This window comes from Microtus ochrogaster, chromosome 16 (genome assembly GCF_000317375.1).
Source record: "Microtus ochrogaster isolate Prairie Vole_2 chromosome 16, MicOch1.0, whole genome shotgun sequence".
Taxonomy (NCBI): domain Eukaryota; kingdom Metazoa; phylum Chordata; class Mammalia; order Rodentia; family Cricetidae; genus Microtus; species Microtus ochrogaster.
In genome coordinates this window covers 33605876-33629886 of record NC_022018.1, presented here as the reverse complement: position 1 = coordinate 33629886, position 24011 = coordinate 33605876, and the positions used below count along the sequence as shown (strand labels likewise).

Genomic DNA, 24011 nt, shown 5'->3' with positions numbered 1-24011 from the left:
CCCTGTTAGAATTCTACTGCTTTCCTCATGATATTGGGTATTGGAAATCTATATCTTGGTTGAGTTTTATAAAATTTCACAATTAAGAAATTGCCTTGTGTCTCAAAAAACAGTGGATTTTGTGAACAAAGGTGACATCACAAAAATCTTTGGAGACACAATAATGATCTCAATGAATTATGTGTTCTGGTAAGGTTATGAGCTTATGGGGCAGGGGGTAAAACATCTTGTTTTAAAATGGCAGGTATATATGTCATTCTATTAGTTACTGTAGAGTTGTGGTGGTAAAAAATCATGACCAAAGGTAACACAAAGAAAGGGGAATATTTTGAAGCTCGTGGTTCCAGATGAATAAGACTCTGTGTTTTCAAAATGGAGGCATGTCAAGAAGTAGAAATATGGCAGGAACAGGAAGCTGGGCGTTCACAACTATAATAGAAAACATGGTATAGGAATAATGGAAATAGGCAAAAGCTTCTTTATCTCTCACTGTCTAGCCCTCGTTTTCCACTCTCTTCAGCAAAGCTACACCACAATCTGGAAGCCATACAAATACTGAACAACATGACAGAAATCGCTCAGTCACACTACCACATCATGTGAGAGGAATTGGATTTACAATTGTTAACGAAGATTGACAATTTGTTATCATCTAGAGTTATCTAGGAGAAAAAGATATGTCTGGGGGGGCATTCTGTAGCTAGCTGAATTAGAAGAGAAGACCAACACCACACATGTGATCAACCATTGTATGGGCTATGTCCCAGACCAAACACAAAGGACAAAAGAAATAGATCAAAACCATTCTATACCTCTGTTTCCTGCTTGTGGACAATCCTGAGACCCACTTTCTCAGCTTCTCTGCCATGAGAAAATGTGTCCCTTTGCAGTATATCTCACAACAAACTATTCTCCAACCAACTTACTTGATCAGATTTATCAAAGAAATGAAAGTGAACTTGGACAGGAGTCTTTAATCTTCATTATCTTGAGGCACACTCTACTACTATTCAGATCCCATTGTATCGACAGCTGCCATTGCTTGTCCTGGCTGAGGGTAAATGGGCCCATTCTTATCTTTAGAATTTTGTCACTTCACCTGGATTCTTGGTCTGACAGATTCAGGCTTGCCCTGTGGTCACATCCTGCTTACAACCCTTATCTGTATGTAGGAACTGGGTGAACGCATTTAGACTCAAACGCTCTCACTTTGCACGTACTCTTACTCTTAGTTTTATGTTCAAAGGTGATATTTTCTAAATATGTTATACAATATGTGTCCCATAAGGACACCCACCCAAACTTAGTATCTTCGAGTAGAAAAGACAAACTGTATTATACTTGGGTAGACATAAGAATTGAAGGAATGGAACTCAGGTATTAAATTCAGCTATAATTCTATTTACATGTAGCAATTACAGTACAGATTCGTTATTTCAAGAAATGATGACTGCATATGCAGACAAAAACTGAAATATTATTTCCTAAAATGCATTCCCCCCCTTTTTTTTGTCCCTCTAAGCCTCCCAGATAACATTTTCTCCAGTTGATACAGCTACAAGACAGCTCCAGAACCTAATACTCAGGAATCAATGGAGAATAGGGAAAAGAAAAGTTCTAAGAGCCAGAGAAACAGAAAGGTTACTGTCAGGTTTCATCTAGAAATGTCAGAGAAGCTGCACTCATGAAGTCTCATCCACACTGCTGCCCAAATAAGGCCTGAACTATTATTATATTTTTTAAAAAACTATTTAAAAATCTCCTTCAGCACTTAATGTTAATACTTATATGAAGATGGTAGATATGAACCTTTAATAATCAGAAGCATTCTTTACATTTTTTCATTATGTAATGTAACATTTACAAACTCACAAATGTTAAAACCACCTCCAGGTAATGTAGCAGATGAGAATCTGAAATTTATCAACATATATGCATGGAAAAATGTATATCGCAAAGTATAAGATGACTGAAGATTTAAGTGTCAATGAGGTTACCTTTCTCACCAACGTCAGACTAGTATAAAAGCAGCTACAAAGATTATGAAATTACATAGAAGACTCAGAAAAGAAGCTCATGCACACAGAGCCACCAGGTTTGCAACACATATTCGAAATTTCCAATGGAAAATGTATCCCATGATTTTTCAGACCCAGTCCAGCTGGCCTTGGTGAGTTCCCGAAAGAACATCCCCATTGTCTCAGTGTGTGGGTGCACCCCTCGTGGTCCTGAGTTCCTTGCTCGTGCTCTCTCTCCTTCTGCTCCTGATTTGGACCTTGGGTTGTAGAGAAGTCAAGAACCATGGCACTGGGTTTTGATCCTACTGCACGTACTGGCTTTGTGGGAGCCTAGGCTGTTTGGATGTTCACCTTACTAGACCTGGAAGGAGGTGGGAGGTCCTTGGACTACCCACAGGGCAGGGAACTGGGTCTGCTCTTTGGGCTGATGAGAGAGGGGGAGTTGATTGGGAGAGGGGGAGGGATATGGGAGACGGTGGCAGGGAGAAGGCAGAAATCTTTAATAAATAAATAAATTAATTAATTAATTAATTTAAAAAAAGAAAGAAAAAATGGGAAAGGAACGAGAGGTCAAAAGAAAATGTATTCTTACCAACAAACAATACTGGTCAACTCTACAAGTGGATGTGAAGAAGCAATATCAGCATTTTATGAAATATTCCACAAAGGAAATTTTTAGAGACCTGGTTCATTAGATAAAGAGCTAGCACAGAGTCCTAAAGATATGAGTCATATCTATGCACCCAAGTGCAATACCAGCCATGAAGTCATAGGTTCTTAAACTGAGAAGAGGGGAAAAAATCCTTGGCCTGTGTGATGCGACCTGCTAGCACAAATGGTTAACTCCTAGAAGATTCATGATTCCTATCTATCAATGAGTTGAAAAGTTATTAAGACAGTGAAAATCAACATTAGGACCACCACATGGTCATGAAAATGGATGTGTGACAATCACCTGCATAGATACATACATTTGTACACATAAAATAATATATATGTATACAAGTTCACCACACATAAAGGTACTCATGTAATTATTGCTGATAAAGATGACATGATTTTGTTATTTAATGTGAAAAGCACAAACCCAGCATGAGATCATTGTAACTTCATTTTCAAAGGCACAGTCTCCTTAGCCGGGCCATTTGGGAATTCACTCTCTAAAAAGGTACAGATAAGTTGATCTCTTCAGATTCTGCCTCTACCATTCCTATTCTGAGATTTCAGGCCTGTGCAAGCAGCACTGGTCTAAATAGCAGTTGGAAGTGTTAGAGAAGCTATTCATGAATTGTAGAATAGGTAGTACATGCCCAATTCTATTCAATGTATTCATTAAAATCAAGAGAGGTACTAAAAGTTACAGAGAGTAATAACTTAAGTTCTGAAAGTATTAATTAATGGATCCTGTGACTGTAATTTGCCCATACCATCCTCACTTTGAGAAAATAATAGAGCAAATAGGTTCTGGTGATTGTGCAATGCCATAGAACATATAACTAAACATGACCTGAGCAAAAACTGAGAATTTAGTAGAAAAACACATCCTAGCCTAGTATGGTGTGGAAAAGCAGTAGGAATAAATAATGTGATGAACATATGTGTCAATGTATGACATAATTAAATCACATAAAGACTATTCTCATTGTCATGAAAGGAAAGCAAAATTTTATAAACAAAATGCAATGAAAGCATGAGTGAGCATAAATTACTAAACAGCACTCTGCTAAATCGTCCTTGACAATGAGCAAAATAGCAAAAGAAGAAAAAGGGGTTAAGCTCATAAAATATAAAATGTATCATTTCAAAACTGGCAGTATGCATCCACAGATGTACTGAAATGAAATAATAGCCTGTAGCATATATAAGAGGAAATGTTTAAAATCCCTTTATAAAGAAATAAGAAGAAGGAAAAGAGAAACAAAAAATACCAAACTCAATAGAAACAGTCAGTGAAAATAAAAATAAAAAATGGGAAAATCAGTGAAATTTAGGAGTGGTTCTTTGAAAAAAAAGCATTAAAGTTTGGAAACTTCTATTACAATGACATGGTCACCACTGGGGTTCTTGGCCAAACCCCAGAATTAATAAGACTATTACTAAGGACAACACAAAAACAAAAGCAAGCTGGTAGGAAACTGGAAGCTTCATGTCTACTGGCTAGCTTCTATAGTGTTGGAAGGTGCCAGGCAAGCTATCCAAACAGGAAAGTAATCAGTTACACACAGTTGTGAACTCCGCCATCTATAGCAATGCCTGATATCTCAAGAAATGCCCACTGATGCAATAGTAGCAAGAATATAATTGAAGTGCCTAACTTATTTCTTGATTGGTTTAAGTCTCACTCCACTAGATGAAACATATATCTGGTACCATTATCAGACCAAGAACTTATAGCTACACAGGACGGACGTGCTAGCTAGTGGTAAACTTGTTGCTTTTAGGTTGGTAAATTGGCAGAGCATTAAACTTGCTCCTGATTTTTTTTTTTATAATCCCAGTTTAATGCATCTCTCGATTACCGTCTAAGAAGATTCTATTTTGCAGTGGATGTTGATTAACACAGTAACTAACCTACAACTGTTCAAGGAGCAGAGAAAAAAGATAGAAGAAAATGATCAGTCCAAAAAGAATAGTAATCATACCAGTTGAGAATATGCCAGAAGGAGCACTTCATGGTAGAAACAGGTAACACCAAAGCCTATTAGGTTGTTGAAAAATCCTGAGACCAGATTGGTTAAATTCCACTAAGTTATTGGCTCAGGTAGACTCTTTGGATTCCAACCCATAGAGGCATTGTCAATGATTTTGGTGCATGTCAGAACTAAATGGTAAGAACTTATTGCTGAATCTACATATTCATGCTGCATGTTATGAAGAAATTAGACTGAGAATGAGTGAACATTTTCTTAGTACTAAGGAAACTTGATCATGCCACATGGCGCCATATTAGTTACTGGAATAAAGTGTCATTATAAGTTCAGTGCAAAAGATGATAATGGAACACGCAGACGTGTAAGATGTAACCCCTAGGCCAATAAAGATACAACTGTTATAAGGTTGGCAAACTGCTTTCTCATTGAATTTAAGATCATCTTAGCCTCATAGGACCTGTAGTTGGTATTATTCAACTTCAAATTTTGTGTCTAAGGATGGAATAATCCCTAATAGTATGGCCTCTGCAGTTGTTTGTTTCAATAGATGTGATGTTTCTACCTGTTGCCTTCCAAACTGTGTGTTTACCTGTTACTTCTTTTATCTGTCTACCAAGTAAAACTCTGTACAGTATACCAAAAATACTGATAAAGACTTGCACAATATAAACAGTTGAGAATAAATACCTATTGATAGAACCTGGTAGTTCATGGAGCATTGCAGATAAGTTGACAGGAACATGCAATTATCTTAAGAAAATAGTTAATGCCTGGTCCGTAGCTATTTCTATTTGAGTATAAAAATACATCAGTTTTCATGAACCAGAGATGGCTGAGGCTATGTACAAAATATCTTGAACACTACCCGCAACCCGGAAATAAGATAAGCACAAAGATTCACTTATGACCATAGTCACACATACTAGACTGCATTCCCGGACCCTAGAGGTCATAAGATCCTGATATAGATTTTTAGGTGTTACTTCCTTCTGCCCTCTAGCAGGATGTGCTCTGCTATATAGGAGGTGGAAAGCAGCAGAGTAAGAACCAACCTTACAGATTTCCTCAGTCAACAGAGAAGCTGGGGTGTGATTGCTCAGGAATGCCGTTGTCTTTGACTCAAATATTTTCCTGTAAGTAACTCCTCATTACGTTACTCTATAGATGCTTTAGCATTATTTTATTTATTTGCTTTAATTGTTGCCCTATCTGGGATAATTGGACATTTATTCATACCTAACCAGAAGAAACAAAGCCACATAGACTTTAGACATACTTTATTGTCATTAATATAGAAAGAAAATACATTCTGGATTAGTGGGATTCAAAGGGGAGTCATTTTGGCATAGAGAGGTATAGAGCTATGTCCAGAGACATTTTGTCTTTTATTAATTGATATAATGTAAAAAAGTGGTTGTGGGACATTACCCATGTCTATGGGTTAGAAACCAGGGCTTTTTCCAAATATTACATGAAAAGGGTGTATTCAACTCAAAAATAAAAATTGTAAACCAGGAGACATTGAGATGAAATGATAGCAGTAGGTTCTATGGGTCAAATTAGTAACATATTAGGAAGGAAGGTAGTAACATATTCTGGGTCTGGAGTCTTGACTGTGAGTTCTTTGTCTTGAATGAGTGTAACCAATTTCCTACTTCTGGAAAGAAATGTAGGCAAGCCTAGTAGATGTGGGTATTACAGAACCTTGACAATTAGGTTCAAGTAAAATAGTGATGCAAAACCTAACACTAATGCTAACTTGTTTTTATTTTCTTAATAATATCTCAACAAAAATGAATTAGTAACACATATGAATTTGATTTTATGAAGTAGAAAAGAAATAATGAGTCTTTCTTCTTGAACTATGAAAATTCTTCAGTTGACATATGTATGGAGTATACATGTATATTAATATATGCATATCACTCCTAAAATAAATTTAGGAAAGTATGTATATTTTTGAAAATGTGCAGCATATAAATTTTGATAATATTTTTATTTTGTTTATAAAATTGATGGTTATCTGTATTTTACACCACTTTTTGTTATATTTTGATGTTTTAAGTATTTGGGTGTAGATGTTTCCCTTACATTCCCCCTACCAATTTTCTAAGTTTGTGTTGGGCATTACTATTAATATTAACAAAGTTTCTATTGAAATCTAGTCATAAGAATCATATTTTATAACATAATTTGTTTCAGACTTGTGTCCATAAAAGTAAATAGACTTTTAATTTGATAAATGCATAGTGTTTTACCCTGTTGTTAACCATTGATGCATTATAGTTCTGTGGTTCTTCAAGTAAAGGACACATTTAAAGGAAACTGATAAAATCAACACTGATCATTGCAAAAACATTTAAAAGTATCTGTTATATAGAGAAGAGAAATCAGATAAATAAAATATTTGTAGCCAGTGACATGTCACCAAGGAAAATGGGTTGTCCCTTATTAGTAATAACCAAAATTCGTGGCCACACTGAGTGTCAAAGGAGGAGCAAAGTCCTCATTGTGTTTTTGTGTGGCCTTTTAAAATTGCTAATAATGGGATTATTACAAAATCACAGAGCTACAAATTCAGTTTATTTATTTTTGTGTTTTCATTGCAACTATGTTGCTAAGCCTATTCACAGACTTATTGTAAACATCAAATTGAGAGGAAAATGTCTAAAACATTTTGCAAAGGAATAAATACATGGCATTTTGGAGCTGAGTTTGCAATTCCAGGCAGTGGCATCATGTTTATGAGAACATTCTCTTCATCCTCACTATCAGTAGAAAGGCAAGTAATGTATTTTTTCACAAGTAATGCAGATAAAGCAAATGTGCATGTTGTCTTCATCAGATGAGGGTCAAATATCCTAATATTAGACACTAAAATACAAGTTACAAATTCTTGAGTGTCTTATTAAAAACCAAGAGAAATCTGCAGGACATTAAACAACCATAAGAATAGGATTAGGTCATCCTAACTTGATTCATGTTCAGCTCCACATGTTAGGGAAAAAAAACAGAAAACATGTCTTGAAATTTATGCTAAAAATTCAGTATCTTTGACACATTTCAAAATATAAATCTTTGCAAATATATTTGCATAACGAAACTTGCACGGTGGAAGATGTTCATTCCCCGGCACATCTAGAAGCACCTAGGGTGTAAAAAAGTCACTCCGGTAAGACTACCATTGGCAGGGTGATTGTTGACAACCTAAGAAAAAGAGCCCTCACAGTGCCTTCTCTTCTCCTTTAGCTAGAGCACTGCTGCTGCTCCTAGTGTCCTACTTGCTTTTGTGGGAGAATGTGACCTCTATACCCACCTGTGTCAAGAGGGATGGGGATACCCAGAAGTCCTTAAGGAGACTGTTCGCATTGGCCACCTTTATTTCTCAGATCACCAGTAGACAAGCTGCAAATTTGTTTGCCGAATTTGTAAGTACCCCTGTAACTAATGACTTCCTTTTAAAATGGGCCTTCATGCTACTGGTTGGGATATAGTATAGCCTAATGTGGGAAGATCATGACGGAAATTTCAAGCAATGAGCCATCATAAGAAGAAGAAATTAGCGGCTACTATACCCTTTAGCAGGAGAAAGGATATTCTCAAAAATATCAGTTACATCCTCAAATGAAATAATTTTGATACTTTTCTCTATTTTTGAACTTTATTTTAATGTACTCTTGTGACATAGGGCCATAAAATGTATATCTAAGAGAAAGGAGCGATTTTTATTCCTTCCTTATGTGCAGTGGTTTTCAACCTTCCTAATGTCTCGACCCTTTATACAGTTCCTCAAGTGGTAGTGACCCCAAACCATAACATTAATTTGCTGCTGATTCACAACTATAATTTTTATACTACTATGAATTATAATGTTAATATCTGGTATGTAGGATATCTGACATGTGACCCCTGAAGGGGCCATGATCCAGGGTTTAGAAACCATTGATTTAGTGTTTTGGCCGCTGGTGTCTTTACTTTGGGTATTACAGATAACTAATACATGAGGATTACTTTGCCGAGAACTACAATCAGTAGAGATACTGACACAGGTTATCAGAAGTTTTCCATTTCTTTTTCTTTATAAATCTGCAAATGCAGTGAATCTGTTTTAAACAATTCAAATTCATATGCTTGCAACAAGGAATTCTGGTATAGAGATGAAAGTGTATAATGTCTTCATGATTAAAATACATTGAAAGCTGCATATTATATTATGCTACCTGTTTTATAGAAATCAATAAGTACTTCCATACATACATCAATGGATATGTAAAAATGTGACTCAAGTTTGCATAACACACACACAGACATACGCCTCTACCATTCATATTGTACACTATTGTTTCTGCCATTTTCATTTCTTGATGGGTTTCCTTGAATATGTGAAGTCATCTTAAGATCCCTTCAAACTATCAAAACAATAACAATAACAGTTTTACAGAATGACTTTAAGAAATAAATCTATTGTAGCAAATTAATGAATAAATATTGATAATTGCAAATCCTAATTTTCTATCTTAATTAGCTCTTAACTTATTATTTCCTGTATTATTCCAAGAGATTTTATTACTTGGTGCCATCAGCAAAATAGTACTCTGAATTAACAATGACATTGGTAAATGAAATTGTATAGATACAGACGTCGTAATAAGAAGAGCTATAATATTAAGATGTTTAACAAACTGAGTTAGAAACTAGAAATTATATATACTTAATTACTATGGCACTTGTCAGAAATGCCAGATAAAGTTGATACATACTTAGCGGTTTGTAGTTTTGCTAATTTTGTTGTTGCAATGAACAACTTTTAAGAAGTCTGAGAATAGCAAACAAGGGGGAACGTTGGGATGTTTGAGGGTTATTTGGGTGGAAAATGAGACTATTGATCAAGTTTTAAACTGTAGTCTTTCTCCTAATATATTAATTTCAACTTTTCAGTAGCAGCTTGTTCTTATTTAGAATTTCATACATGAATGCTACATCTGTGAAAGTGTTACCCTTCTTTCTCCTCAGCAAATCTTTCAGTATCCTCCTATAACAAATTCATGGTTTATTATTATTGCTGTCATATATATATATATATATATATACATACACATATCAAATATATCTATATTTGCATGTATGTAAATATATATGTTCACATTTTCCTTTGCCTATATGTGCATTTATCCATGGCTAACTACATAGAATAGACAACTGATGTGGGTACTCATCACTGGAAGAACCTGATTTTCCCTCTCTCGGCAGCCATAGATCCCCTGTAGGTCTTCATCTAAGGATTGAACTGTGTGGTATTTCTCCTGTACACGTTAACAAGTCAGCCAGTATTATTATTTTGTTGATCTCGTTCGGTCAGTCACATTGTTGAGCATTCTGGGTTCACTTTACCTGTCATACCTAAAGGAAGCATGTTTCCTGGGACTCCGTCTTTTGCAAGCTTTCTACCCCACTGCCCACTTGAGAGTTTCTCTGACTTTAGGCTTAAGGATGCATTACAGATATATCAGTTGGGATTGGGAACCTCAAAGTCACTCATTCTCTGCATTTTAATCAGTTATGGATCTCTATAATGGTCTTCATCAATTTCAATAAGAACCTTCTTTGGTGAGCGATGAGATTAATCATATCTGTGGGTATAAAGATATTAATTTAGAATACAGTTGCAGAATATGTTATATTAAGAACTGCCAGTAATAGGTTCTCAGACACCTCCATTTACAAATAGTTGGCGAGGTTTACATTACTAGGCATCAATTCTCTTCTGTTGAGCTTAAATTAAATATCATCTATCAAATGCATCAGAATTTGGGTCATTGACTAGTTCATATAATTTCCAATCTCTAACTTATTTAATATTTCATCCTGTCCAGGACAAACAATATGCCCAAGGCAAGAGGTACAATGACAGGATCCCTGACACCTGTCCCAGTGATTTTCTTGATACCCCAGAAAACAAGAACCAAGTTCTAGAAAGCAAAGTGAGTGTTTATTCTTTTGTATTTCTTTACCAGATCAACTGAAGCAACATAGCATTTATACATATAGTGGATGTGATCAGAGGCTCCTTATTTGTGATCATAGAGAACTAATGAAGCCATACTCTAGGGTTAGTAAATTACAAGTGAAATATACTAAGCTGTGTTTTAGAGGATCTCTAATTTTACATGGAGAAGATCCTTTACCACCTTAAACTCCTGGATTTTTTAGTCGTTACATGCAGGAACATTTCAATTGACATTAACATTCTTGGTTGAATATTCATTAATGTAATCATATACAATGCAAATGCAGTTTTATTTCTCATGGTTACTAATGGAGCCAAATTTGACAGCACAGTATATACCGACATGTTTGTTTCTGACTGTTAAGTTCTTTCACTACGTGTTAATTCCTAAATGATCTACCTTTATTTTGTAACTGAAAATCAGCCGAGAATAAGAATCTAATGAATGCTGTACGTTATTTCTAGGGATAAAATCATCCTTTAAGTATGATGGCAAGTCTACATATCATTATAAGCTCCAATTTATGATGGTTATCATCTCTCATATATGATTCCCTGCCATAACACATCTCAGGATTGAGCTGAACATTATCATATATCCCTACACATCTATAAGATGCAGTTCATTCTTCATGTTTTGCTAAATGGCAAATATAGGTCTACAATTCTCATTTAAATAATTATGCTATAAATAAAGAATAAAAATTAACAGTGGAAGTTTGAGCAAGAGAAATTATTTATTGAGAGTGATTATTTTGCTAGACACTTCATAGAGCACTCCACTGACAGTTTTGAATTTAATCTTCCACAAAATTTCATAATAATGTCAATGTTATTTTTTCACATATACAAATTGTATCCTATATAAAATAATATGAATAGCTACAGAAATGTTTTAATTTTTTAGAGCAAAGCTTCCTTATCTAATGCTATTTCAATGGTTACTTAGCCAGAAGTTCTACTGAAACTGTTATGCAATCTACTGTATTCCTGGAATGACCCTCTGAATCATCTTGTGAAAGAAATGTCTGCCATGCCAGGAGACCCTAATGCTATCCTCGCCAAAGCCAGAGAAATTCGGGGAAAAGTTGGACAACTCATGGTGGGAGTTAAAACAATACTCCGTGAGGTGAGCAGCCTGCTGACTAGCTTTCTTCATACTTAAATGAGGAGGTCTTTGTAATGACTAATGTATTTTTTTTAACACAGAAAAGCTTTATTTGCCTTACACAGTGATAAATGTTCATTACAGAAGCTGGTAAAAAGTAGTAAGATAATTCTACCTTTCCCAAACTACCATTATACTTGGCCATCTCTCTCTCCCTGTCCCACTCCCTCTCTTTCCCTGTGTGTGTCTCTGTGTGTGTGTCCACTTAAAAATTATGGTCATAATTATATAGTTTTGTATTTTTTATGTGTCATTGGATGTTCTAGTGAAGAATTTTATTATGCATGTAATTATATTTAGATGTTTTACTTTGCACAAAAATTGAAAATCAATGTAATTCATACAGACTATTACAGAAAATCGTAACCAGTCAAAATGAAGAGTTGTGAAGTTCAGTTCCAATGGATACCTCTACAAAATATTCCCACATCTGAGGTTCAAGGAACATTGAAGAAGATGGGGAAGAAAGATTTATGAACCATAGAATCAGGAAGTATGCATAAAAATGTCTCTCCTAGGAATCTCATAAACATCATCCACAGAGTCTCAGCAACATGGTTTCTAAACAAGAGATGAACAAGGGCAATTCCAATAAACATACAAATGTGATCAGAGCTTCAAAGGAAGGTCAATGAGTCCTCAATCTTACTCCAAGAGCCCAAGCAACTACAAGCAACTAAGTAATGTCGAGAACAGGAGAAATAAGATTCTCCAAGTTAAAGTTTATCAGTTGGTTTCCCAATACCAAATAGTCATCACTTAAAATAAACATATGAGTAATATTGTACAGAATAATTAGGCTTTATATTTAGGAATACATAGTTAAATTTAAATATGTAAATGTAAAAATCAATAAAAGGCCATGAATTTTCAAAATAGCAAAAAAATATATGGGAGGTTTTTAAGTAAGAATGGGAAGAGGAAATAATGGAATTATATTATTTCAAAAATAAGAAAGTAAAATATTGAAAAATATGACGTTTATGAGATTCCTAGGAGAAACATTTTTATGCATTCATATCTGTTATAGCCTTTTTATCAAAAGAGGTACTATCAACACATGGACATCTCTCAATGATACTTCACTCTGAGTCCCTTATCCAGGGTTATCAGAAGAAGGCAGAATTTTCTCTCTCCTAAGTATCTTTCCTGGGTATAAAGACAGATACATAACTACCTCAATAGTTCTAACACAATAATCCTCTGAATATTTGCCTCTTGAACTATCCAAAGCAATCCTCATTTGTTCTAGGCTTTATTGTACACACAGTATTTGGACAACTGGTTTGGGTAAAAACAGAAGGGAAATTGGTTTAATGTCAAATTCCTTAAAGTAGAAAAAAAGCAAGATTGAGTCTATGGTAAGGACACACAAAGTTTGTTCAATCATAAAAATGAAATCAGTTCCTCCATTGCCCCTATGTCACTCATGTAAAAAATTAAGTAACACCTTGCTGGTTGTCTATCTATCAACTCCTGTAAAGAACATTTTACTAGCTTTTTTTACATGTGCCAGAAAATGTATTCATTTGGGTTTGGTGAAGTATATCCATGAAAATCTATATTTATTTTATGATTTTAACTTTACAAGTACTTTCATAAATCTATATTTAGAAAGAATAAGCATCTAAAATACTAAAATATAATTAACACTTGGCTGATTATATTTTTGGTGATCATGTTTAGATTGGAGAGAAACATGATGAGAGCTACCTTGTCTGGTCTGGCATGGCATCCTTGAAGTCAAGCAATGAAGATGTTCGCCGTTTTGCCTTTTATAACCTGATCCGCTGCCTGCTCAGAGATTCCCGCAGAGTAAACACTTTTCTTGAGGTCCTCAAACACCAAATTATCCAAGACAAATGCTAACAGCAAATTTATACCATCTGTTTCTGAGATGCCCCTAGATAAGACAAGACTGCAAGGCTCCAGTTTTCCCCTCTTTTCTTTAAAAATAAAAACTGTTGGAATTTCAAATTGGTCCAAATTTCTTTTGTTGATTTCATGCAAAAACAAAATATTTGACAAATAACAGAAGTTAAGAACCTAACAAACACATCATACAACTTTCTTCGTGTTTTCAGAATATTAATACATGTAAAATTGTTAGAATCAGCAAAAAAAACAATGTTACTGTTTTACAGTGTCTAAAATCCTTCAAAATGCATTGAATTTGGAAGTTGCATTTTAAATGCCAAGTAGTCCCTATTGGATTGGTTTCCAGAATACGGATTGAGAGAATAGGCAGCATGCACTCGCATTATCTGTAAATACTGTGAAAATCTGCAATAATTTGAAGTGTGTTAGACCGCACGTGTGAAATGACTCTGAAACTCTCTCCAATTGTCTTCAACCACGTTCCTCTGAATTCTTGTCTCCGAAGCATCATCTTAGACAAATTCCAGATGTTCAATTCATGCTGCGTAGAACAAGTTTTTCCAAGGCTCATATCCATTTTTGTTCACATTAATGTTCATTAGAACTTTGCTCTCATCCTTAAGTGGTTGAAGTAAGAAAGCAGGGAAGGCAGAGATGAACAGGTCCTAAAATGTCTGTTCCCCTCCTGGATTTGCATTCCTTTGCATTTTTTTTTTTTTGAGATTTAGAGATCAGAAGACAGGAAAAAAATATGTCATTAGTGACTTATGATGCAACAGCCAAAATCTATTTCTGATTATGGCTCGAAATATATTTTTTGGAAGTAGTAAGAACCTCTCTTAGGCGTGCACTAGTAATTTTCCAAAGCACATAGCCGAAGAACTCAGTAATCAGTGTTTCTACGTATAGAAGAGCTGAGCCAGATATGGTGGTTCCTCTAATCTCTGCCCTTCCTCCCTTCACTACATGAGAAAACTGCCTCCATTTGTTATTCATGGTTTGATATATTTTCATTCGTTTTTGTAGCCAGTTTAGATTGAATTGATCATGAGACATGATTTTGATAGTTAGATATATGAGAAAGACTAAATATGTAACAATGTGCAGTCTATACTATAATGCATGTATATCTCAGATATTCAACAAAAGAAGCTACAAATTTAGTGAATATATAGCACTATAAGAAATCAGTAAGTACAATAAGTAACTGGTGCTATTTTAAGCACATATTTGACTCAAAAATATCAAAGCACAGTTTGCCACAACATTTACGGTATAATTGGAACAAAATAAAAAATAGTTTTTGATAATAGAAAGTTAAAAGTTCCCTATCTTGATCAGGAAGAAAGGCAATTTATTGCTTCATCAGAGTTCTATGCAGATATTCCTAGGGTATCAACATCTCAAAATGACTATGATTTTAAGACACAGATTATATGGAGAATATATCTAGTTCAAATAAAATGAACATAGAGCAAAGAAGGGCGTGTTTGACACAGAGAAATGAAAACACACCTATGATCATGTAATGGAGAAGCAACTTTATAGTGGGACACAATGAAGAGATCTTGAGCAACTGACATCTGCATCCTAAAGCAATTTTTAATTTTTAAAATTGGCTGGAAATTTCATTCATGCATTTGTTATGTCTCTATTGTATCTACTCCTTGCCCCCCTTCCTCCCAAATTGTCTTTAGACTGTGGAATCACACAGCAATTGTATTGCCTTGGCTATGCTTTCACAGTGAACATTATTTCCTAAGGACAGTCTTGATTTCATGAAGCATTATAAAATTTTCATTTCTTATTATGGTACATAGATTATTTAATTGAGAGTTTTACACTTTGCTTGAGTAACTTGAGCTTCATTTCTTTCCTGTGAAGTAAGTCATGAATGTTTTTGGCATATGTAACATCTATTTTTTTGTGATGAATTTGATTGGGGCAACCTAACTTTAATATGATAGATATTTTATTCAATGAACAAAAGAAAAATAGACTTTTTAGATTTAAGAATAAGAATGTTTTTATTTTTCAAAAAGTGGCCTGTTATACGCACACATGCATTCACAAGGTATAACATTAAAAGAAACTTCTTGGCAAAGGACTGTTATTGACCATCTCCAAAGCAGACAGGGTAGATGAGCACTTAGCAGTCTTTCCCAGTTATTCGACACTTCAGTGTTCTCAGATGACGTACAGTGTGTAATATATCTGTCCGTAGGCAGTAGGAAAGGTTAAACATTGCCAAAAATTTATACTGTTTCTCATTTGATTTTATGGATGAAAGATAGTCCCAGACAGGATCTTTTTCCTTTATCTTTGCTGTAGGAAATACCTAAAAATCAAAATGATAGTCAGTTTCTTGTTGATTATATTAGTAACGTTTCTTTCTCCTTGCTTCTTACATGCTTAATCACCACAGAAATACATACAGAAATGATGCTTCCATCAAAGGTATGGGTTTTCATTTATCTTGGCCAGGAGACCCCTAAGCAGTTAGTCTTGTAAAAACTATGGTTAAGGGGCTGGAGAGATGGCTCAGCAGTTGAGAGCATTGCCTGGATTTCCAAAGGTCCTGAGTTCAATTCCCAGCAACCACATGGTGGCTCACAACCATCTGTAATGAGGTTTGGTGCCCTCTTCTGGCCTTTAGGCATACATGCAGAAAGAATATTGTAATACATAAAATAATAAATAAATATATGAATAAATATAAAAAAAAACAAAAACAAAAACTATGGTTAAAACTCATGCATGTGCATTTGCCCTAACATGAAATTGATTGCTGATGAAGGAATTCCCCTTCAGAAACAAACAGAAGAAAGGTAGGAATTTTGTTTTTGACTTTTTGGACAGTGGATGGGGTAGTGATCAGTATCTCACTCAGGAAACTATTATGTGTTCTCTATATTTCATAGAGGCTGTTATATAGCCCTTTTCTTTTATGCATTTCAACTAAATCTACTCTCCATGTAGTTTGTGTATGTAAACTTCACATGTGATGAAGATCAGATGGTGACTTAATATGCAGAGCCAAGGGATGACTGTGAGAATAGCTGAGCTCCTTCTATTCCTCCTGGGAAAGATGTCCCCTAACATATGTTATGTTATGGTGATCCCCAACCATTAAATTGTTTTTGTTGCTAGGTCAAGCTGTGATTTTCCTACTGTTATGAATCATAATATAACTATCCACATTTTCCAATGGTCTTAAGTGACCCCTGTGAAGATGTCATTGGACCCCCCCCCCCGCAAAGGCTTCATTACCTACATGTTGAGAATCAATGTCTTAGGAGAAGACTAAACACAAGATGAGATATCTACGTTGCACTCTGGCAAAGTAGGCTATTTCAGAATATTTTAAAAAATTATGCAACCTACCTCTTTTATGAATGAGAATAACTAACAGAAAATTGCTTACCTTGGTGAGTATCCACCTAAGGTCATCCAGGAGTTCTCTGTTGTTCTCTTCAATAGTATTGACTTTTGAAAGTATACTTTCTGGGACATTTTGCATGGCTTTCAGTTCAATCACGAGATGGTATAGAGGCCTGCGCCAGGCACCCATATAATGGATCAATGATTTCAAAAATTTTTTGTTCTAAGAAAACACAATAGAACCATTGAATCAAAATAATTTCAATACAACAAGTGAGTTGCTTGTAAAGCTTATGGAAAGAAACTGAACTCAAACATGTTTTTATTATTTATGTATCTTGCATATTGTATAGATGTTACATAGTGTAACAATATAAAATTTAAAAAATTAGTCTATTGTCTACAAAATAAAACAAATTATGACACTTATAAATAGGCATTTTTCAGAGGTTATGTCATCACGTTTGTTTTCCCTACGAAATTCTAACAGCTGACTCCCTACTGAGATCTTCATTGTTTGGTTATTTTGCTTATCAATTGGTAAACCAGGTCCTGCTGTGACTAAATAGAGGTCAATAAAATTTGACTCAGGAAAGATAGATGCCACCAGCCAGGGAAAAGTGACTCAAATAATTTCACTCAGGGATTAGTACACATCAATAAATCATTAATTCATTAATGTACTCATTTATGATTTCTAGGTGAATTTAAGACAACGGAACAAGAAAAAAGTGAACAGCATGGTACTTATGATGTGCTGTCTGCTTGCCTCTGAGATAGCGGGATATTTGTTGGTATGTACAGGTGAAGAACTGTGTATATATATGAAGAACATTGGGTTTAATAGCAGAATCAATGGGAATCACGACAGAAATTTGCCCCTCCAGTATTTAATGTTCATATCTGATTTAAACTATTTCTGTATTGATGTTTGTTAGTATCTCCCATGGTCATGAAAATGAGAGCAGACTAGAGCCTGTTTATTACAATAGAACGATGTAAAGGGCATTAGGAAAAGGAGCAGGCAAATGGTGATGGCAACACATGGGAGCATGATCTTATGTGGCTAAGACTGAGATCTGTGGTTTGATGAAGTGCACACTTAAATTCTTAATTTTCATACAAGTGTAAATACAATTTTTCAAAACCTTCCTTTCCTTTTTTACATTTAATATCACCTTCTGTTAATTTTTGGCAAGTTTCAAATACAGAAATGCTAAGAGAATGCTTTTCGATATGTTTAGCAATATTGTGGCTTTTAAAAAGCATTTTCTTTATATCTCTGTCCTATTTTCCTCATTGTTGTCATCTAATATTAAACTTAAAAAATATTCAGATTTGCTATTGCAGGGAAATGAGGAGATGATCGTTATCATAAAATATAAACTGTTGTAATATGTGGACATTCTCATTATGAATTGGAACTTCGTTACATCCTAAGAAACATATAATTGTATTTACAGGACTATTCTGCTCTTCTGCCTTTCAGTTAAGGCATAGAGAATCACAGAGTGATGAGAAAGGTAAAAATGATATTAGAACCAAGACAGATTTGAAAATAGAGAAGGTGTAGTGTTCAGTTATGTAGAATGTCACAATGAGGAACCTATCAACAATATATAATGAAGATAGCTACATTATCATCATTTAAGTAAAAGTGAGTTTATAAACATAAATAGCCGGCTTAGCTCAAAGTGTCCTAAAAAGTAGTGAGCAAAATTTCAGTGGCAAAACATTGATAAAATGCAATCCTCTAAATGAACTATTTAAGAACCTGCTACACTGTTATTAGTTATTTGATTTTATTTATAATTTAATGACAATATATTGTAACTTTTTAAAACATACTTGAACTCCATTGTTTTCTGCATGCATGATTACCACATCTATCATAATGGCTAAAGCAACTGTAGCACCAAAAGCCCACTGTATCGCTTCTGATGTTTCGTGAAAACCCAAGATGCAGACTTACCTTGATATTTGTGGGTTCAGCTCCCAGATCTGGATGTACTGTGGCATTAGAGTGGCAGTTTAGTCTGGCGTTGACAACAGCTTGGTGCCTCTTCGTCATTAGTTCAAGCTACAGTTTAAAACAAACTTCAGTGAGAGCTCAGAAATTATAGAAAGGACTTCATGACAAGAATAATTTATGCGTTTTGACGTATAGGTAATTTTTAACAATAATTACTTCATAGAAACAAAAATCAAAGAATTAAGAAAGTGCCCATCACTTACTACTGTGTCTATTGGATCTGCAGCCTAATTTGCCAATCCACTAACTTTTGAACCATTTAACTCCTCTTTTTATTTGCCTGTCTTCTCACTCTTCCTAAAAGTTACTCTTTGGAAGGCAAAAAAGGAACAAATTTATCAAGAACTAAGTGTTTTAATTATTATCTTTCTCTAGTATTTCAGCAGCAAACCATAACCCATATTTATTAGTATTCCTATTTTCTGTCAGTAAATATTGAAATTTCCTTACCCAGACATCAGAATTTCAAATTTATTCAATTAACATTGAATTTTGACTACATATAGCTGTGTAGTAAAAATTTTATAATATTTTTAGAATAAAATTGTATTCATTGTAACAAAATTACACAGGAAAGATAGAGTATTTTGTAGGAAACTCTAAACAATGCAGAATCAAAATATACAAAACAATTAATGTTCAAGTGTTTTATTATTCAATGTATTATTAATTATATATTAAATTGACTTAAATGTAAATTTATGATACCTTACTTTTTCTAATAATCAGATAATTCAAGAAAGGTTAATAGACTATTATGAAGGCTAGGATGTAGAAAAACTGTCACTTCAGAACTGAAAGTAAAAATTCAGTGTAAGGCTTTCTCGTCTAACTTGAGATCATTGACATGGTCTCCTTTGGGAAAGTAGCTGGAAAGAAGTAGGATACTTACCAGATATTTAAATGTACTGGAAAAGAATTCATTATGGAACTGAGTCATGTGAAGGAAAAAAAATAACATCTAGTCAATAAAAAATCAACATGGGTACATGTTCTTTTTTTGCAAACAGATACATTCTAGTGATGTCCATCATACTGAAGGTTTGCCTATTTTCTCTTTGTGTTTTCTGACCTTGAAAAATGAATGACTTGCAGTAATCAGCAAGAAACAAAAGAAACCACTTCTAATTCTGCCCTGATACTGAACAAAGACTAGCAATGAAAATCTTTAAACCACAATTCTAGTATTTAGGGGCTTCTTGAAAGGCTCTCTCTCCTCCTCCTCCTCCTCCTCCTCCTCCTCCTCCTCCTTCTTTGTTCCCTCCCCCTCCTTCCTTTCTCTCACTCTCTCCTTCCTTCCTCCCTTCCTTCCTTTCTCTCTTTCTTGCCTTTTCACATGCATTAGGTTATCTCTGTTCCAAATACATATTTTACTGCAATGTACATTTTCTACAGTGCTAAATGAACATTAACAGTGCAAATTTTTGATCCTGAATGAAATATAAGGAAATGAGTATCTTACCCAAGCACATATTAAGAGTTTCTACCATATATTTTTATTTTTAAGAGAAATAAAATAAGAGGAAATGTAAAAGATGCCATTAGATTCCTTGAAATTTCATGAAACTATCTCTTTGACCCTGTCCATGTTTCAGTAGTTGGTACTTCCTTTACTAATACATGTCCTTTAGAAATTTATTTTCTAATATTTGTGTCATGATAGTGTCTCAGTTCCTAGTGTGGTTCAGACATTAGCATAAAGGATAAGGCACTTACAAACTCTTGATGCATTTGCTCAGCCACATCCCGGATGGTTTCTGCTCGTTTGATGGCACTGTTAAAGGTTTCCACAAGTGGGTCCCAGCAGCCCCCCCCTTTTGTGTGACACTCAGGAACTGATGCAGCTTTCTCCCATACCAGTAGGCTCGACACCAGCAGCAGTAAGAGTGTCCCTGCTACATAGAAACAAGAGTCACTTAGGGACGATGCAGTAATATGAACATTTCAAGCTTCAACCTCTTCAGAAAAGGTTTATCTGGGCAAAGATTTCTCTACTGCAAGACTTGATATTGAATATCTGGAATGACAGATAAAATCACTGTGAATACTTTGTCAGTTAATGATATTTTCCTGTATAATAGTTTGAGAGAGAGGTGGCTTTCCATTATTTTGTATTGTTTCCTGAAGTGATTCTGGATTTTACAAATGTCTGGAACTGAATTTCACTCTCAGCTAGTATTTTTAATTCATTCTCTTTAGATGGTTTAGTGTCTTTGGAGTTTAAGCTCATTATGAGTTACCAAACTCTTGAAGAATTTGTAATTTTTAAACTTCATGCCTTATATCAGCATTTTGGAAAATGACGAGACAAGGACAGTACAGCTTGTCTGTTTGCTTTCTCTACATGCTATATCATAACACATGATGACTATTAAAACAGTAGATGAAGAGAATGCTGTCCTAAAAGTGATGTTAGCTTGGAATTGCTAATTTATGGTAAAACTTCAACAGAATACTAATTCATCAAAAACTTTAGATTATTTTCTTTAAAGTTAATCTTCATAACAATTCTCTGAGTGAATAGGTTAGATTGTCATGATTGTAATGTGAATGTATTTATGAAGGAAAAGACTTATACGACTTAATGATTTTCTTAATGGCTTATTATTGGCTATTGGTGAAAGCAGGACACCAACAATCAGGATTTTGCTCTTTTGATCAAAGAAAGATCACCCATTGGTTCTCACCATGTATCTCTCTGGCAGAAGACATACTCCCTGTTTTGAGACTTAGTTTTCTCAGAGCTAATTGCCAATCTTTGTAAAGATAAACCTTGTCATTGGGACATTATAATAGAAGCTCTAGAAGATGATTTGCCCTACTGTCTTTGTCTCTAGAAACACCCACATTTAAAAGTTTTGACAATGATCAGGATTGACTTCAATCTAAAAAGTTCCACTCATTAAGCAGTACAATACAAGGCCAAAACTTAAGGCTGAAAGAACATAAGCAGAGGAAGAAGAATCAATATAAAAGCTAGAGGTCCAGAATGTTTTCTTATGGAAAATGTCCTTTGCTGATGTAATATCAATTGTTCTGCTCTGAATTCATAGACAACTGAGTGACACTAAATGGATTCAAGAGGTTGTTTCTATCTTTATATTTATGCACAAATGCAAATATAATAATTAAAGAAAAAAATGGCCCTAAACTTTAGAGGGATCATAGGAAAAATTTTTTTGGAGAGTTAGAAGAATGAAATAATATAATATTCTTCATCTATGAAATTCTCAAAAATGTAAAGATATCTTCCTATTTTATTTCAAAAGATATCCCCATTTTTCTACAAAATATCACCTACAAAATACGTCACTTGGTTCACAAACTTTACTCTTCTTTTTATGATGTTATTTGACTTGTGCTAAACTGAAAAAGAATACAAGTCACAATCTGCCATTTGTCCACTTCAGGTTTCTGAACTTAAAGATTCTTTAGATTTATTCCATTGTGAAAACTCTTATAACAATACACTGGATCAAAATTTTATTTCTTCTGCCATGAGATAAGACGAATGGGACACACTGACTTTACAATGTTGATAATTTCCGATTTTCCTAAATATAAAACATTGTCCTTTTGAGCGGTAGTTTTTTTTTTTCTGGAAGATGCCCTATGCATTGGAAGTTAGTTGTTTAATGTTCCCCCATATTTCTACTCATTGGATTCCAACACTGCCCTTCTCTCACTTCAATAGAGATAGCACAGCTTATTCCTGAACATTTGCAACATGTGTCAAGGTGAAAGATGTTGATAACTACTGACCTGATTGTCACTTATTCCCTGTACAGTTGCTTTGCTTTCAAGTCAAGTAATTTTAAAGGATCTTAGAAAGTCCATGCTGAGTCTCCTGGAAACCTATCAACAAATATCTCTTCATACCAGATATAACACCAAAGATTTCAAAGAAAGATATCCAATAAAGCAAATCAATTAAGCACTGAACTGGGTATTTTATTTAGAGATACATAGGGGCGAGTTTACTTACAGACATGAAGTTGACTCAAGGGCCGTTCCATCTCTGAGAAGTTCCCAAAGAGGAGGAGTGCTGTCTCTGGAGAACTGGCTCACTGGAGTAATACATTCGGCTAGTTTCCTCCTCTTATATATTCTAGTTGATAGTCCCAAAGGCATGCACAGTCACTGGACAACAAGAAGTCACATGGAGAATCCTTCATTAGTGAACTACATCTGTCTATCTTCAGGGAATGCAAGCAGTTTTATTACCACATACTTAGCTGAGTCTGGATTTTTTTACTTCTTTTCTACGTGTTGTTTCTTACCCAAATTGTTTTTGATATCTCTGAAGCCATCTCAGCTGCCTGGTGACAGATGGTCCTGTCAGACCAGAGGGAAACTGTTGCCCCTCTTCTTAGATAGTTACATTCTTTATATCATCTCTTTTACAATGCTTATGGACAAAGAGGGAATCTTTATTTAATATTTGACCATCATACCATAACATTAGTAAATTATCAGTAGTGTTATCATGAATCTCCGCCAAAAATCTCTAACTACTGTGAAGAGTGTTTCTCTTTGAACTAAACTGACATAGTAATCTACATGACTAAATTAGATGTTTAGAAGTCATTTTGAAAGACATCAAATATATTTAGCAGACAAACATCTTTAACTCCTCTTGAGAGTCTATGACTTCTCAAGTAAACGATTGTGCATTGGAAATGGGAGGCTGGGAGGAGGCAGAATTTTTTTCTTTCTTTTTTTGTCATTTTTTTATTTTATTGAGAAAAGGAAAAAAAGAAAGTTTCAGCCTCCTCCCAGCCTCCCACTTCCCTCCCCCTCCTCCCACCCTTCTTCCCCTCCCCCCATTCCTCTCCCCTTCCCTCTCCAGTCCAAAGAGCAGTCAGGGTTCCCTGCC

The 24011-nt window shown here is 34.8% G+C and overlaps 2 protein-coding genes across 2 annotated transcripts in view; one reads left to right on the top strand and one right to left on the bottom strand.

The window, feature by feature from the left end:
• Positions 1 to 5771: 5771 nt before the first annotated feature.
• Positions 5772 to 13713, top strand: LOC101982112 (prolactin-2B1-like). The gene is made up of 5 exons (XM_005355131.1): positions 5772 to 5802; positions 7919 to 8097; positions 10543 to 10650; positions 11626 to 11805; positions 13531 to 13713. Exons 1-5 carry the CDS (start codon positions 5772 to 5774, stop codon positions 13711 to 13713), a joined length of 681 nt encoding a protein of 226 aa, XP_005355188.1.
• A 2158-nt stretch (positions 13714 to 15871) lies between these two features.
• The window catches only part of LOC101981832 (prolactin-8A9-like), a 21050-nt gene continuing 12910 nt past the window's right edge, over positions 15872 to 24011 (bottom strand). Inside the window, exons 2-6 of the mRNA XM_005355130.1 lie at positions 20852 to 21030; positions 20028 to 20066; positions 19076 to 19183; positions 17147 to 17326; positions 15872 to 16060 (exon numbers count right to left, since the gene is read on the bottom strand). Of these exons, the coding sequence (XP_005355187.1) occupies positions 15872 to 16060; positions 17147 to 17326; positions 19076 to 19183; positions 20028 to 20066; positions 20852 to 21030 (695 nt within the window). The remainder of the gene's footprint in view (positions 16061 to 17146; positions 17327 to 19075; positions 19184 to 20027; positions 20067 to 20851; positions 21031 to 24011) is intronic.